The 17,587-nt window shown below is 39.2% G+C and overlaps 1 protein-coding gene across 1 annotated transcript in view; it reads right to left on the bottom strand.

Annotated features, from left to right (window-relative positions):
- Window positions 1–17,587, bottom strand: part of RP1 (RP1 axonemal microtubule associated) — a 322,165-nt gene that overhangs the window by 118,407 nt on the left and 186,171 nt on the right. The window contains exons 20-22 of the mRNA XM_073998827.1: window positions 6,019–6,151; window positions 4,849–5,000; window positions 1,591–1,745 (exon numbers count right to left, since the gene is read on the bottom strand). Of these exons, the coding sequence (XP_073854928.1) occupies window positions 1,591–1,745; window positions 4,849–5,000; window positions 6,019–6,151 (440 nt within the window). The remainder of the gene's footprint in view (window positions 1–1,590; window positions 1,746–4,848; window positions 5,001–6,018; window positions 6,152–17,587) is intronic.

Raw genomic sequence — 17,587 nt, 5'->3', positions numbered from 1 at the left:
GAGGACTGCTATAAAAGCAAATTGGAGGGGGAAATATAGAGTCAGATGTTACAAAGCCTCGAATGGAAGTTATGTTTTGCTTTGCTTTTGTGGTAGGCAATGAGGATTACTGAAGGTTTTTAACAGGGGAGTGATGTGATTAAAATATAGCTTTTAGAACATTATTTTCCCCCACAATTTTTCTTGAAACATTTTCAGGCAAAGCGATACAATAAAATATTAAAGAATAAAATTCAAAATAAAAGAAAGGAGAAATGAGAGAAGAAAAGATAAAGTCAGAACGATGCTAGTTAGTACCACAGAAGAGCTAGCTTGGAAGTTGTGGGCAGGTAGGCTGGGAAAGAAAGACACAGAAGACAATTGGGAGACGACGGGGATGAGCTAGTCTTGATGAACAAGGGCATCAATCAGGGCAGAGGTAGTAGTAAGAGAAAAGAAAGGATGAATTAAGCAGACACTCTGAACAAGGAATTGACTGAATTTAATGACTAAAAGGCAAAAAAGACGAGGGCTACTGTGGATCTCACCGCTTCTGTTCATCCGCAGTCAGCTCCAATCATCTTGGGTGTTTGCAGTTTTTAGTGGCATGCCTTTAGGTCTTTTAGTTGAATTGCCTCATTATTTTTACTTTTTGCTTAGTACTTAAAGTCGCAATTTTCTTGGCTAAATCCAGACCGTTGAATTTCCCCTCTTCCCTATTCTGCCTGTACTTTGTTATCTCATTTCCTGTTGATTACCTCTTTGGAAAAAGAGGCTACAGGGCAGCCCTCGATATTGAAGATTCAAGTTTTCAAAATGGAACCCCAAGTTTCTCATTCCCATGCCCACAACAGATTGGGTTTTAAATCAATTCGTAAGTCTGGGGCCCAGCCTATTCCCTGTGACTGAGAGACCAAGCAACAATAAACATGATTGCCCATCTAGCCGAAGCTAAGCATTTTCTTGAGAAAGAGCAGGGCTCAGTAAAGATCCAAAGAACCAGCCTTCTTGGAAAAACAGGTGACACTTTCTTAAGCAAGAAGGTGTGGGATTTCTGTAAGGAGGTTTGAAGAAGGAAGTATATGTGGGACCTGTGTCTCAAGCCTAGGCAGTACAGGGCCAGGTCAGGAATTTAGAGAGCTGCTTTCAGGACTGACCCTCATGGGGCTCAAGGAAAGTCCAACTTATCCATAATTTAATGTTTGTCTTCCTTACGTTCTGTTCTGAAAGTTCTTTTCTGTAAACTTCTCCACACTTAATTTCCTTATGAAACTGTTGTAACACTACAATTTTAGTAATGTAAAGAAACCAATAGTTAAGCAAATTTTCTCACTATTTATGTAATAATTTCCAATATTAAACTTTTAGTCCTTCTGTGACACACAGAACATTGTGGTAATAAGAAATTATAAGATAAGCCTTCCTTATAATGCTTAGCAAAAGATTATTTAAGCAATCAATGAGTTATGCATGATGTGGAATCTGAGTTAAGGAAATAAATCTGTGACCTAAAAGATACACACCACACACACACACACACATACACACACACACACAGCATCATCCACAGTGCAGCACATTCTTTTGAAGTACCTTGGAGACCAGCATTACCTTTGACAGGTGAAGATGGACTTGGATGTGGTGCCGGGCTCTCTGACTACGACTTGTTCACAGTACCAGTACTGTGATTTGTCACTGGCCTCACAGCGCAACAGCACCTTCTGCAGTTTTCCAAGCGACACTGCTGCTACTTGAAATTTATCAATCTGGTGTGGGAGACAGAGAAAAAAAACCTCACAGAAATAACTAGAGTCCGAGGCATGGCAAATGCAGGCAATAGTAATAGCCCAATGACTGCCAGAAGCAGCACAATACTTTAAAAGAGATAATGTTACTATAGTTAGCATCAAAAGGGGCAATATGGTAAGAAAAATAAGCAAATTACTTTTTATCTATCAAGAATATATTTCTGGCTGTTTTTTTTTGCTTTCACAGTTTTATTTTCTCCATTTGTAGTAGCATCCAGAGTAATAAACAAAGAAATCCCAACACAAAGACTTTTCTTATGTTAGACCCCTACTCGAGAAGCAGTTCATTAGGGTATCAGGTTGACAACCATGCAGCTAATGTACAGCACATTTCCTTTCTATGAGCACTGATATGCTGTGAGACATGTGGGACAAATCTTCTTTCCTTCCTTCCTTCCTCCCCTCCCTCCCCTCCCTCCCTCCCACCTTCAATACATCCTTCCCCTGCACCTTCCTCTGTAGATGAAAATAGAGCACATTCTTGGGTTTGTTGTAAAAGAGCAGCCTGGACTCCTAAATAGAATTAGTTTGTTATATCAAAAATACACTGACATTTCCAGAGAGATTCAGGACCTGAAGTCAGTGCTATACTGATTAAAATAAAAAGAACTCCTTCACACATTAATTCCTCGTAGATGGTTGTTGAGAATAACTGTCCTAAAGTTATCTGAGGAAAGGATCATGAATTTAAGTAAGTCTGAAAAATTACCAGAAATGATAGTTGACTGTTAGCTACTGGCACTCTATGGTAAAAAATGTGACTCTAGTATCACTTGTATTGCCTATGTGGGGAGCTGTCTTAACAGCTCCCTGCATTGTTACCAGGTTGAATTTTCGATTTGATATTTGAAGACACAGTACCTGGGTCTCAACTATTGGCTCCATGTTGTTGATGGAAACCTCCTGTAGAGTCCAGACCAAAACCATTACTAGTTCAGTAATGACGGTTCTGTAAACCAGGTGATGAGTATTTGTGCATCTTCTCATGTGTGCATGGATCATCTCATTGTCACTATCCTGCATTCTCAGCATGGCTTTACAAGGGACGTTCACGAGGCGCATCACCTATTGTAGCAAATGCAAGTGATGCCCCATCCCATGTCCTCTAGATCCATTTCTAGGTGCATCTGCTGCTTTGATAAACAGTTTAGGTGTGCTCATAACTTTCTATCTCAATCCCCTGTCTCCTGCTTCTGTGTCTGAGGGCTTCCCCTGGTGGGACAAATCTGAGGGATGTTTCACAGAGTTTCTCTGAAGCTCTCAGCAAGAAGAGAGAGCCATAATAGTAACCAGCTCACAAATGTCCCTATATTGCTGTTCTCCTTTCCTGTCTCACTGTTCCCACTCCTTCACTTCTCAAGTGCTTACTGGGATTATCTCCCAGATAAATTACCTTCACTGAAGTCTTTGTCTCTCAGTCAGCTTTGGGACAAACCCAAACTACAGTACCTTGAGGTCTGGAAAGATAGGCTGAGTCAGCTTTCTGGTCTCTTCTTGTATCTTAAAGTAACTTTAGGTTTGAAGACGGAATTAAATTGGGTCCGTTACATATATTGCTACGTTTTATTATCCTGCTAGGACACCTTGTAGAGAAAATGACAACTAGCCCAATGAGTGGTTTATGACGTGAGATGTGGCTGGTGTGCACGAAGTCTGATAATAAAACTCTCAGACTCTTACCACAGTTTCTTGACTACAAAACTCTTGAAATTATTTGGCATTTCCATTACATCCCAAGCACTGAGGAAAATAACAGAAAATGTAAAATATAAAATGAACCAGGGAAGAAAAACACTTTTACATCTCTGATTCTAAACTTAAAAACGGATACCACTAAGCCCTCACTGTACTCTTCTTCATAAACTGATGGCAACTATATCTCCTACCCAATTTTAATTTCAGTCCATAACACACCCTCCCTACTGTCTGGAAAATGCTAAACACAATGATGAACTGAGGAAGATCAATCATGAAGATGACTTGCAAAATCTCAGCAGGTAACGTCCCATGATACAGCACTGCTGCAAAATGATATATGCTGGCGTCCAACGAGCAGGCAGCCAGGGGACATGGAGCCTCTGCCATTTATCCTCAAGTGGTAGGGTGAAAGAGTCTGGGGCTGACGTAAAGCCAGCAGGGTTCTGCAGGAGATCACTTCACTGATTACTTAGCATAATATTAATAATAATACCATGGTATCTAAAATTTTGTTTCTGCTTAAAATTAATAATTCATTCCTGATAGCAAAAGTTAGGCCTAATTTTGCTTTTGACTCACTCAAAGCAGAACTAGCTTTCCTATTCATTCTGATGAAAGCTTTTGTGTAATCAACAGTGACAAATGTATAGGTGAGCTTTAAGATATCCAATGTTTCAAAATATTTCACAAACTACAACAGTCTGAGAAACAGCACTCTAACTGGTTTAAGGAGTCTTCTTTCTTAAAAATATGCCTTTAGATTACATAATCCCCAAACTTAATTTCAGACCCTCAAATAGTACCTTCTCTCCATATACAACAAAATAACATTAACAATATCCTACTGCAACTTCTCAAAGATCTAATGTATAGAAAGACTTATGCTTGTCCATAAGGACAAAAGGAAATAAGGAGCGGCTTAGGTGTGAAAATAACACAGTTGGCCCCATTCAAGATGTTATATAGATTAAAGGTCATTGTGCTATTATATGAAATATAGTATAATGGCATTTATATGGCCTTATCTTTTAAAATAATGCCTTGTATCTTTCAAGCCTGAGAGAGCACATTCAAAAATGTTTTCCTTGTCTTTTCAGTTCATTTTTTTCTTTCTCTCACACAATCACTAATCTTAATATATTTTCTTTGTTCTATTATTTATTGTTGGTTTAGTATGTCCCATTTTTCTTGTAAGAACAACTTCCAAAACAAAGCACACTAGAAAGTCAGGTCAGGAAAACGTGTTAAAGATGTCTTAAAACTAAAATTTGAAGAGTGCCAAACACCTTTTAAATTTTAAATCATAGATGGCCATCTTCAGAGAGATTGTTAAGAATCTGGGAAATTATTTGTATAGACTCACCTGTCCTCTTTGAAATTTTACTTGCATGTTAGATTTGTACAGCAGTCTGAGGCCAGAGTCTCCCCTCTCCCCAAAGAGACAGAGGAAAACCTCAGACTCCGTTTCTGCATGCTTCAGCTTCCCAGTGTAGACGTCAACCTGATATCTCACTACTGGCAAAGCAACAGGGAGAGAAAACAAGAGGAAATACATTACCTTGAAATCCATATAAACAGAACCCAGATCCATAGGTTTTCAGGCTATAGTGAAAAAAGAAAAACATATATAAGAATTCCTCTAATCTGGATTTTCTGTGTCTATTGAGAGGCTTTTGAGCTTCAATTATTTTTAATCATACATGGGCATTTTTATACCATGAACAAAAGGCCAGAAGGTTTATTGCTTTTTCAGAAAGAGAAATAAAAGATTTTTTAAAAGGTTGTTCTTCTATATATGACATAAGAGGACATTTTATGCTTAGTATTTTAGTGGTAAGGGTGACTGTTATTGTACATTATATTTAAAGTTTAAAATGACGTAAGGTTTGATGAGGAAAGAAATCAAGCAAGGAGGTAAGCTGGCCCCAGGCAAAGCTAAGGTGAGTTGCAGTCACGGCATTTCTTGTCTCTCATAGCCTCAGCCTTTGTGACTGTGGCTGGGCCACAAGAACAATTTTGAGATTACATTTAATCTAAGATCCACCAGCAACTCATGCTGTGACATTAAAAACGTCACTTCTGGCCGGGCGCGGTGGCTCAAGCCTGTAATCCCAGCACTTTGGGAGGCCGAGACGGGCGGATCACGAGGTCAGGAGATCGAGACCATCCTGGCTAACCCGGTGAAACCCCATCTCTAGTAAAAAATACAAAAAAATAGCCGGGCGAGGTGGCGGGTGCCTGTAGTCCCAGCTACTCGGGAGGCTGAGGCAGGAGAATGGCGTAAACCCGGGAGGCGGAGCTTGCAGTGAGCCGAGATCCGGCCACTGCACTCCAGTCTCGGCGACAGAGCAAGACTCCGTCTCAAAAAAAAAAAAAAAAAAAAAAAAAAAAAAAAAACGTCACTTCTCAGGAGTAAAACAACTCTCCTAGAAGCAGGAAAAATATTCTGTAACTAAATAGCTTAGAAGCAAATTTAAGCAACTACCAAACAATTTGTCTATGGAATAGATGCTACTGAAGATTAATAACACACATGGAAAAATAGCTTGTCCTCCTTTTACTACAGGAAGCTCACAGACAACATCCCCATCTGCCTGAATCCGAGAGAGCCGCACGTTTGCTGCAAAATCTAGGATCTTCTTGCTTTTCGTATGTTGCATGGTCACCTGGAATTAGAAGAAAAAATGACCAAATTGTGTCATCTCCAATTTCTCAAAGAACTTGGAATTCAAAATGCATCCCAGGGATTTCAAAAATGTACTGCATACTCTGATGATGGTGATAGTGGTGATGGTTCTTAGTAGTATTAGCAATAGTAGTAGTAGTAGTAGTAGCAGGTTGGTGCAAAAGTAATTGCCATTTTGCCATTACTGTTAATGACAAAACCACAATTACTTTTGCACCAACTTACTAGCAGCAGTAGTAGTAGTAGCAGTAGTAGCAGTACCATCAGCTGTTTATTAGGCAATTTTTATTTGCCATGTATTATGGTAAGTGCTTTATTTTAATTATCTTTTAACCTTAACCAACCAGACTTGTAAAATTCTTTCAATCTAATAGATAAGAAAATGGAGGCATGAAGATTTGAAATGGACTCTAGCAGATTCAAAGCTCTCAATTTCACCTGTCCTAGTGATTTGAAAAAAAAGCAATCTCAGAGAACTCGAAAGGAGGTCTTGTGTTCATATCAGTCACCAAAGCAAGACATACATCAGAACTTGAAAAAAAAAAAGTGAATGCCTTTTGCCAGGTGCTGTGGCTCACGCCTGTAATCCCAGCACTTTGGGAGGCTGAGGCGGGTGGATCACGAGGTCAGGAGATCGAGTCCATCCTGGCTAACACGGTGAAACCCTGTCTCTACTAAATACACAAAAAAATTAGCTGGGCGTGGTGGCAGGCACCTGTAGAACCAGCTACTTGGGAAGCTGAGGCAGGAGAATAGCGTGAACCGCCTCCCGGGGCGAGATTACGCCACTGCACTCCAGCCTGGGCGACAGAGTGAGACTCCGTCTCAAAAAAAAAAAAAAAAAAAAGTGATTGCCTTTTAAGTGTATTTATAACATCTGTAGGCTCTAAATAAACTCCCAGTTGCCACAGACCAAATGCCTGCACCTTCCAGCATGCAGGCAGCTGCCTTTCCCCGCAGCCCAGTGACTCCTCCATAGACCCCTCGTCAGCCCTTTTGGTGGCTGTTCCACACAAAGGCCCCTTCCCTTTATCTTCCCCTTCACATGCCAGCAGACTAGCAGAGGACTTCCAGGCATAAGCCCACAGTTGTTTGCCTTGCCTCCTATCACGATAGATAAAAATGTCCTTATACTTTTAAGATTCCAGCTAATCTTCTAAATAAGTCCCCATCCCTCCTCAATTTTCTCTGCTTCCTGGTCTTCGGAGCAGGTGCCACCATTTCTCAGATGGCTTATTCTTCAAGCTTGCTGCCATAACCCATTGTCTGCTGTTCTTGCTCTCTTCCAATCCTGCCTTTAGCCTGTTTCAAGAGAGACTATTTTAAAACAGAAATATGATCATTTTGCACACTGCACACAACTTTTTTTAAACAGTCCTTCCTATAGTATAAAATCCCAAATCCTCAATACAACGAGCACTTCATGATTGGGTCATAATCTTGCTAGATACTTCTCCCTCACGTGCTATGTTCTAGTTGTACTGATCTGTTCATGGTTCCTCAACCTGGCTACATTCCCTCTCATGTCAGTTTTCACATACACTCATAGCTCTGCTTAGAACAGTTTTCATCCCGACTCATTACCATAATGACTCTGCCCATCCTTCATAGCTTACACGTAACCTCTTCTAAGGAGTTTTTTGTGAGCCCCCAGTTTGGTTCAGCAACCCTACTTTGTGATCCACGACAGCCTCCCCATTCATGATTTAAGAGCTAATATTTGACTGACTTGAGGGAAGAAACCATGTCCTATCCATCTTGATACTACCACAAGCTTTCACAAGGCAGTCGTTGGGTCGTTTGTTGAATGAATGATCAAATGAATAACTATGTGAAATGTGTTTTTGTCAACACAGGTTACAGACTAACTCAGCACACCTGATTATTAATGAGTGACGACTGTATCTTTACTTGCTCCAGGCAAGAGGTCTTGAAAAGAACACTGGACAGCTAGAAAAACTGTGACCAAAGTCTAGCTCTGGCATTTCCAACTGACCATGAGAAATCATGTAACCACTTTGAATATCAGTTTTCTCATCTTTAAAATAGAAATAATGACTATCTCATACGGTTACTGTGGATATTAAATGAGATTATATGTAATGTATAAAATTTTATATAAACTATATAGATACTTCATATTAACATTAGTGAAATGTATATATGTATACATACATTAATATTAAAAAGGTTAATATAATGTATTCTGCTAAAATTGGAAATGTTCTCTTTGGATTATATCATTCTTGATTTAGACAGGGGCCAGTGTCTGTGTGGAATTTGCACATTCTCCCTAAGTCTGTATGGGTTTTCTCCAGGTCCTCCAGTTTCCTCCAACATCCAGAAGTTCTGCATGTTAGAGGAACTGGTGTGTCTACATGGTCCCAGTGTGAGAGTGTGGGGGGTGTGCAAGTGTGTGGGTATGAGTGTGCCCTGCAATGGGATGATGGCATGGCGTCCTGGCCAGGTCAGTTCCCGCCTTGCACCCTGAGCTGCCAGGACAGGCTCTGCCCACCCACAACTCTGAACTGGAATAAGCAGGTTGAAAAATGAACGAATGAATACAAATGATTGTCAAATAAAAATTTGTAACGTCTATAATAATCATACAAATGTACAACAATAAACAATTAGGGGACGAAAGCACTCAGTGAGTTGTCATGTTTGTGATGGTTTTTGAACTGCATGGTGGGAGGAGGTGGTCCTGACAATTTCCCTTCGCAAACATTTATTCCTTGATTTAACTCACCAAAACTACGACTGCTATCACTCACTAATTCACCAAATATAGGGTAAAACTTTCTTACTTGTTTTCATTAATCTTTATTAAATTTATGTATAGCTCACATTTATTTCAATGGTTAATATGTGAAGTGTTTTGGACTTTATAAGATTGGTGATGTTTTTGGGACCAGAAATATGCACTAGAAATTTAACTCTTGTTTGTATCGGTTAGCCTGTGGTAAATTAGTTTCGTTATGCCAAGTTTTGTTTGAAGTCACAGTTTCCAAGAACCTAAGAAAATGTTAAGCGATTACAAGGTCATACTACCTAAAACTTCAACAGGTTCTTCCTCTCCATTAGCCTCTCCATGTAAACTGGCAAGAAGCCTCTGGTTTCTAAGGCCCCATCATCCCTTCATCCTTAGAAGAGCCCACTGATAAGAAAGCCTCACTGATTTGACTTAAGTGCAATCCCACCAACACCACTGAAAAGCCTCCATGGCGAGGGCTCTAAATGAGTTCCATTTACCTTCAAAGTCATGATGGCTCAAAACAGAAAAATAAAGAATCTAGGTAATCTCCAGTTAGGTTTGTTTTTATTTTCACAAAAATTTTTTTCAACTGTTAAATTAGTAAGAAGGCAAAATTCCAGGACGACCACAATGTTTAAGCCCAGTTACATGATAGCTAATGGCAGGACTCAGTAAAATGCATGTGGCAAGTGAATGAAAAGGATTTGAATGAAAAGACCTTGGTTTATGTATTGGCACTGCTACTTACCAGGTGTATGGCCTTAACCATTAACCACTGAAATAAATGTGAGCTATGCATACATTAAGAAAGATTAATGAAAACAAGTATGAAAGTTTATTTTACCTCATTTTTTGGTGGATCAGTGAGCAATAGCAGTCTTGTGATGGTGAGTTAAATCAAAGATTAAATGTTTGCAAAGTACAAATTGTCAGAAGCACTTCCTCCCACCATGCAGTTCAAAAACAAACCAGCACAAACATGGCAGCTCACCGAGCACTTTTATAAAAGTTCCACAAGAGGACCTGTCATCTTCAGGCCCTCATTTGCAAAACTGCCATCACATCTCAACAAGCTGAAAAGTGCCTTATGTAATAAAATGAGATTAAAACACCTTTTAGAAAACGGTTTGTAAACTATAAATGATTACACATAGGAAGTTATTTCCCAAAGCAGAACTTTCTCAAGAATGGGTGGCGGTGTGTCGGGAGTGGGTTCCTTCTGGTGGTTTCGTGGTCTCGCTGACTTCAAGAATGGAGCCGCACACCTTCACGGTGAGTGTTACAGCTCTTGAATATGGCACAGACCCAAAGAATGATCAGCAGCAAGATTTACTGGGAAGAGCGAAAGAACAATGTTTCCACAGCATGGAAGGGGACCCGAGAGAGTTGCCACTGCTGGCAGGGGTGGCCAGCTTTTATTCCCTTATTTGTCCCCTCCCGTGTTCCATGTGTCCTATCAGAATGCCCTTTTTTAATCTTCCCTGTGATTGGCTATTTTTAGACTCCTGCTGATTGGTGCACTTTACTGATTGGTGAGTTTTACAGGGTGCGGATTGGTGCATTTTACAATCCCCTTGCTAGCTACAGAGCACCGATTGTTGCATTTTACAATCCTATCCACATAGTGCTGATTGGGGCGTTTTACAATCCTCTTGTAAGACAGAAAAGTTCTCCAAGTCCCCACTTGACCCAGGAAGTCCAGTTGGCTTCACCTCTCAGTGATACCTAAGAACATTGTAAAAGAGCTTGATTTCAGAACATCTAATCTTCCAAGTTAACAGTAAGAGGTTGGTTTTTGTGCCTAGAAGTAAGACCACTTCTTTCCAGATCCACATGCTAGCTATGTGATATGGGTACTGCCTAGTTCTCAAAACCTCAATGTTCTCAATTGGGATAATGATAGTATCTACCTTGCTGTGGTATAAACATTAAAAGTGATCATGTATATACCCTGAGTGCTCAACACGTTTATTGTTATTAATAATAATAGTGTCAAAATTAATCTCAGAGATTAGAGATCAGAATTCTGAACAATTATTTGGGATTGTGGTTCCTCACTCTTTAACAACCTCCTAGAGGCTGCACAAGGAACACTTCAGCCAAATGTTCAGTTCTCTATTACCAGAATGAGAAACACTAATCCAATTCCCTGACTCCTACTGTACTTGGGAGAGCTGACCACGACCATCTGGGAAGACAACTAGTGGTCTCCTTTGGCTCTCCTCCCCTTAGCCAGTCTGAAGTAGCTTCTCCTGCTTCCTCTCTCCTGGGCCCCTCCATGAATTCTCTAGCCCATCAGTCAAGGAGTTCATAAACAAAAGGCAAAAACTCTAACTTCAACAAAACAAAAAAAGAAATCTCCAAAGCTTTGGAATCCCAAAGCTGTCCTCTGAGCTAGGTCTCCCACTCATCCCATCCTCCCAAGAAAGCTCTCCAGCACTTCTAGTCTCCTGGGCCCCTAGATCACTGTGCAATCCTTGCCTTCTTTCCCTAAAATGGCTCCCATTCTGGTCTTTTGTACCTCAGGCACGAGCTTTTAAGAAAAAGGAGGCCATTCCTCTCTAAACTATAAGGACTGGCACTGTCCCAACTCCTCTCAAAGGCTTTACCTCTTCTTTCATGTCCTCCCCGAGCCCCTTCTCTAATTGTTCTTAGTGCCTGCATTTAATGTCAACCTAGATATCAATGGAGCAAGGATCAGGTCCAGTTGGGTCAGAAGAAAGGTCATCACTGTGGCCAGAAGACTCGGGGTTGCGAGGGCAGAATGAGCCAACTGCCCTTTGCCATAGCCTCACTCCACATCCTGACTAAATGTAATTAATAACCAACAACAATTGCCACCATCTATATTTGTATTCTACCTTTTTAATAAAACACTCTTCACACATCTCATTTAATCCTAAACAAAATAAATAAAATAATCTTATCTTTTCCTAGAAGAGAAATGATATAGAACCAGAGTCAACAAATACTTTCTGAGAGCTACCCATGTGGCCAGTTGTCTGCTTAACAGTGGATGCAAGATAAACACTGGTTAGAACACAAAGAATACATTAGGATGAGAAAGGATTTAGAAAAAAATCCTTTTAGAAATCCTACTCTGAAATACCATAAACCTTTGTTCTATAAAACAAAACAAAACAAAAAATACTTCTACTTTCATTACAGATTCCATACACACAAAGCTTTTTCTGAAAAAGTAAAGGCAAATAGTCACCAACACATTTGTTGGACACAAAGTATTTACAGTACTCTATAAGATCTGATACTGGGGATGGTGGATGGGGCAGTCATGTCAGTCATTAATATTTTCTTTGTATAGCCAGAAATATGAAAATATAATAAGGTTTAAATGTGTTAACAGAGAACATTTAAAGTGTTCTTGCAAATCAGACACAAAGTCAAAGCTTGACTCTAAATGTCCTTATTTCTCATCCTGTGCCTTGTGATAACACCCTATTTGTTACAAGGACTGTACAAGGGGAACCAACTATGGTGTTTACAACTGACTGAGGGACTATCAAATACATGAATTTATCTTTGGTTCAAATAAGCTGGCACAACTTTGAGAATGTTTCTATAAACTACTGGAGTCTTTTGAGATTAAACATTTGCCTGGAGATTTTGTCAAAAGAAGCTGGTGCTTCCTGCTGTTCACTGAACTAGAAAATCCTCAAAAACAAACTATTTTTCTTACTGCATTTCAGAACTTGCTCTTTCCTTTATGCAGTTCTTTCTAGAACCCTGAAGTGAAGAGGTAACTGGAAATGAAAAGGAACTAGAAATATTTATGAGATACTTTAAAACTTCAAAAAAATAAGGCATTTCTTACCTAATTTTGCTAATCTCAGGACTGCCTTGGGCTCATATCAAGTAGGTTACCATATCATATTAACCAGCAGTAGGTTAAAATAATAACAAATTCACCAAAACCTATGACCCACTTCAATTCAAAGACTTAGAATGATCAAAAAGTTTCGAGAGAATTCCTATTCTATTTGAGCTTATTTATCCAGTTAATGTATAGCAAATGTGCTGCAGAGGCAGCCCAGACATTGGAGAGGGCATTAGGCCATGGGCCAAGAGAAGGGGCACTGGCCTTATCTCGCCGCTAATTCTGTGTGAATGGGTCAAACCTCCAAGACTCTCCAGGCTATATATTTGAGACAGGGTCTCACTCTGTCACCCAGGCTGGAGTGCACTGGTGCAATCTCAGCTCACTGCAGCACACCCAGCTAATTTTTTGCGTTTCTGTAGAGACAGGGGTCTTCCCATGTTGCCCATGCTGGTCTTGAACTTCTGGGCTCAAGAGATCCTCTGGCCTTGGGCTCCCAAAGTGCTGGGATTACAGGCATAAGCCACTGTACCCAGCCGTACTTCACATATTATAAATACGTGTTAAATAAACAAAATGTGTTTTATTTGTTCATTCATTCCACAAATGTTTATCTAACATCTACTGTATGACAGGCAATACTCTAGGAGTTGGTATTATAACACTGAAATACAAAGCTCCTGTTCTCAAGTCACTCACTTTCTAGTGGAAGTCAGACAATAAACAAATGTAAAATGTCAGATAAGGGATGTGTTATAAAGATAATAAACCATGCTGATGTGATCAAGAGCAAACGTGGGCTCCCTTGAGATTGTATAGCAAAGGACCTCTAAAGCAGGAGAAGACCAGTGTGGCTTCCACAGCATGAGAAGGGGCAGAGAAAGAGGTGGGCAGATTACATGAGGGGACATGATCTGACTGACGTTTATGAGAGATCACCCTGGCTGCTCTTTGAAATCTGGATACTGAACCGGGGGAAAAAGAAGCTGGAAGGCTATCACAGGAGACCTTTACAGCAGAGAGAAGAGAAAAAATTGCAACTTGGAGTAAAGTGATGGTAATAAGATGGAGGAAAAATAGACAAAATTGAGGTATGTTTCAGCAATAGAGTCAGCAGGAGATTCCTGAGGGATTGGATTTTGGAGGGAAGGGAAATAAAACAATCTAGGAAAATTTGTAGGATTCTGGCTTATATAACTAGGTAGACAGTGACACCATCTACTCAGACGAACAAGACTGAAGGAGAGCAGGTTGAATGAGGGAATCAAAAAGGTCTGATTATGTTTTATTTACTTTTTTCACCGATATTCACAACTTGTGAGATACCAAGTACCATTGAGCCCTATTTTACAACAAGAAAAACCTAGAGAAAAAGTGTTTTTTAAATTTTTAGAAATTAAACATCTTTTGAGTCTTTTGACTTCAACTGTAAAGTTTATTACCTCAATTTGAAAAAGTCAAAGTCAATTCCAGAGAGAAAAAAATAGAAAACTTAAGATTTAAAAACAATTATTAGTTTTAACAGCATTTGCTAAAATGTATTCTTATCTTTCTTTCTTCAATATTCAAAGTTAATTACTATCTGTCTACGTTCAGTTACAGCCATCTCGTTTTGAGTCCAAGCTACCCATTACCTGAAATCAGTATGGTCACTTGGATTAATATTCTACAACTGTATTTTGAATGTTAGACAGCACAGTTGGTTAATGTGTATTAATATGGCTGAAATAGCAAGTCAGACCTTCTCAAAGGCCTCTGAAGTATGATCAAGGAATACAAGTTTAAGAGTCTGAATGACATCACATGACCCACCACTAGATCAAAAGCCCCAAAGTACCAGAGTATCATGAAATGGGCAGGTGCTCCCTGCTCAAAATGCTATGTCAAAAACTAGATTTTCACCCATTTTAATTTGGGACACTGGGAAAAATTTCAACAAAATCTTGTTTAGAAACAACAGCTTCCCCCAAACAATAGCATTCCATAAGTGCTTGCATTGTTCATCACAAGATGAACAATAGCTATTGGCTATAAACGGTTGATCATTAATGGGGGGAACCCTCATGGCATATGTCCTAATAATGGCAGACTTTCAGATTTTCCAAGTCCACAAAAGGCAGCCTTTGGTCACTGTAAAACCAATCATTTTCCTTTTTGGAAATAGTATTTTCTTTTGGCTTTCAGACTGAAGCATCATCTAGTATTATTCTATCAATACTAAAAAGACCCAAAGCTTTGACTTTTGCCTTAGCTCTGATACAGAATTGCCAAATGTGAGTACTATGAAAGAGTCGATACGGCTGAGAAAAAGTGCACTAACATTAAACTTCGAGGCCAAACTTTATGGTGGGATAGATGAGAAATAGAAAAAGGGTGAATTTCCAAAACCATTTTTTCACTGAAACATGCATTCATTTTCCTTGCAAACAAACAAATAAACAAAGTGCTTGGGGAAAAAATAAAGGAAAAGGAAACAGCAGTGTCTTTATCACATAAAATATTCAGCATTTGTTTTAATTTCCTAAATGAATAGGAATAATTTTAGGAATGCCTTCAATAGAAACTAAAGTTCATTTGCTGAGCTCCCCCTACTGATTTACAACAGCAAATATTAGTTGTTTCACAAGAGAACATTACCATAAAAACTCATTATTGTTTCTTAGAAACTTAAAATTCCTGGATTACTTTAAAAATTTTCAACCAAGTGGTTAAATACATATCCTAAAAATAGTTGACTGGAACAGACAGATGGTGGTACTTACAATGTCTGAATTAACATGTTAGAATTCAGCAATGAGAATATAACATCTAGGTCAGGTTACCCAACCTTCCTGCTCAGAACCTGAGAAAAGGGAGAAATCAATTTAGTTCTCTCCATAAATCTTTTGGAAGACAGATGTAGAGACAGCGTGTGCCATTTTCACTGGGACAATTACAATGACAACTTTATGGATAACTAAGCACAATCTGGTTTATAGTTAGGTTAATGGTGGGATGTGTTCTTTGAAGACAAGAACTGCATCTTAGTCATGTTGGCATGCTCAAATGACCAACAGAACTCTTCCAACTCTTATCAACTCTTCTAGTAATACTTGATAACATACTTTGAATACGAGTACAATTGTTTTCTGAATGAGTACAAATGTATACTTTTATACATCTGTGCTATTGTTTATTCTAGCACCAAAGTCCAAGGAGAGACTTGATGTGCTCTCTCCCACCCTGACACACTTAAATCTGTGTATTTAAAACTTGCCTTGGTCCTAATCTGTCCTAAAATATAAAGCTAATTTGACTAGCATAGTCCATGCAATATAACAAAAGGGAAATACTGATTAAGAAGACTATATAAAAGACATAAAGATTACTGAACTTTGCCACTGAGCAAATGCATGTGGAGGAATAAAATTTTGTACTGTATAGCAATAAACTTCCAGTGTATTTGTGAAATACTGAGAGAAGAAATAATGACTGGAGTTTAATTATCAGACAGAAGATGGTAGTCATCTATACAGAATTTTTTCTATATGCTTGAATGGGACCGCAAGAGACGGTAATAAAATATTTGTAGGTCTATGTATTCATCAAGTGACTCTACCTAAACAAGGTCAAACAGCTTGTGTCTGACAAATTCCAGTCTATGTAAAGATCCTTCAAACACAAGGAAACTATTTCAGCTTTGCAAATAGACACTTTGCTTCTCATTGAGGAACAAATTATTTTACATATTTAGGATGCAATATTTCATAACCATCCCTTTGGGGCTCTCTGACACATGTCCCCACTGTGCACTCAGAGGCATCACCTAGGCTCCCTAGGGAGCTCCCTTGCCCTCTTCCCCTTTTGAGTATAGGCCTGCACTGTGGCTTCTGGACAGATTACTGCTGGAGGGAACTTCCTCCATATGCAACCTTGTCACAACATCTTAGGTGATGTTGTGTGCTAATAAAATGTGTGCTACTGCCTCTGCACCATAGTCATATCTTTTTCCTAAATCAAACCCCAAATGCCTCGAACCCCTACAGTAATGCACAGTATTCCTTTCATAGAATGTTAATAGATTTTACCTGAAAAATATGGCCCCCTTGGTGAATTTAGTTTTGGAAATGCTGTTAAACAGACTTCCTTACCACAGGGCATCCCAGAGTCTTTACTATATTTATTTGCATTGTGACCCTCCAAGAGAGGAATGAAAAACTCAGTGTTTCCAAAACTCATGTGGGAAACTCAGTGTTTTCCACACTGGAAACATTTACTGGGGAGCATCTTGGGAAAGCAGAAGCATGGCTGGCTTTTCACATCATGGGAAGTGGCCTCAGGGCTGAGGTGAGTGGGCATTAGTGGGGAAAGTAACTTATCTGAATGGCTCACATAAATACTGGTGTCTAAAAGACATTCTCCACTAAATTAAACTAGGGCTCCTTGAGAAATATGTAATTCCAGGGCTAGGGAAAAGAAAGTGCTAGATAAGCCTGAAACAACTTTTCAAATCAGAAAGTAAAGAAGTCCTCGTAGAACGGACAGTGACAAGTGAAAAGAATATAGGGGCTTACAGGAAAAAATGAAGGATGGTTTCAGCATCAAAGTAAATTATGTTAATAAAGATTAGCCCATCAAATAAAATAAGGATCTACAAGTACACGCTGGTATAAATAAATAAATGAAATTTTGAAATGGAGAGAAGGAAGAAGTTCTACCTTGTAGTAGAATGCCAATTAACATGTAGAGAAATAACAATAGAATATAAAAATCACCATTTGGCAACCATCATAGTAATAACTGACTAAGGCAAGAATCATCAATGGATCCTAAAATTAGTGGGTAAA

The sequence above is a fragment of the Macaca fascicularis genome, chromosome 8 (assembly GCF_037993035.2).
Source record: "Macaca fascicularis isolate 582-1 chromosome 8, T2T-MFA8v1.1".
NCBI classification, from domain to species: domain Eukaryota; kingdom Metazoa; phylum Chordata; class Mammalia; order Primates; family Cercopithecidae; genus Macaca; species Macaca fascicularis.
The sequence above is the reverse complement of the archived record's forward strand: the minus strand, read 5'-3'. Positions and strand labels throughout refer to the sequence as shown.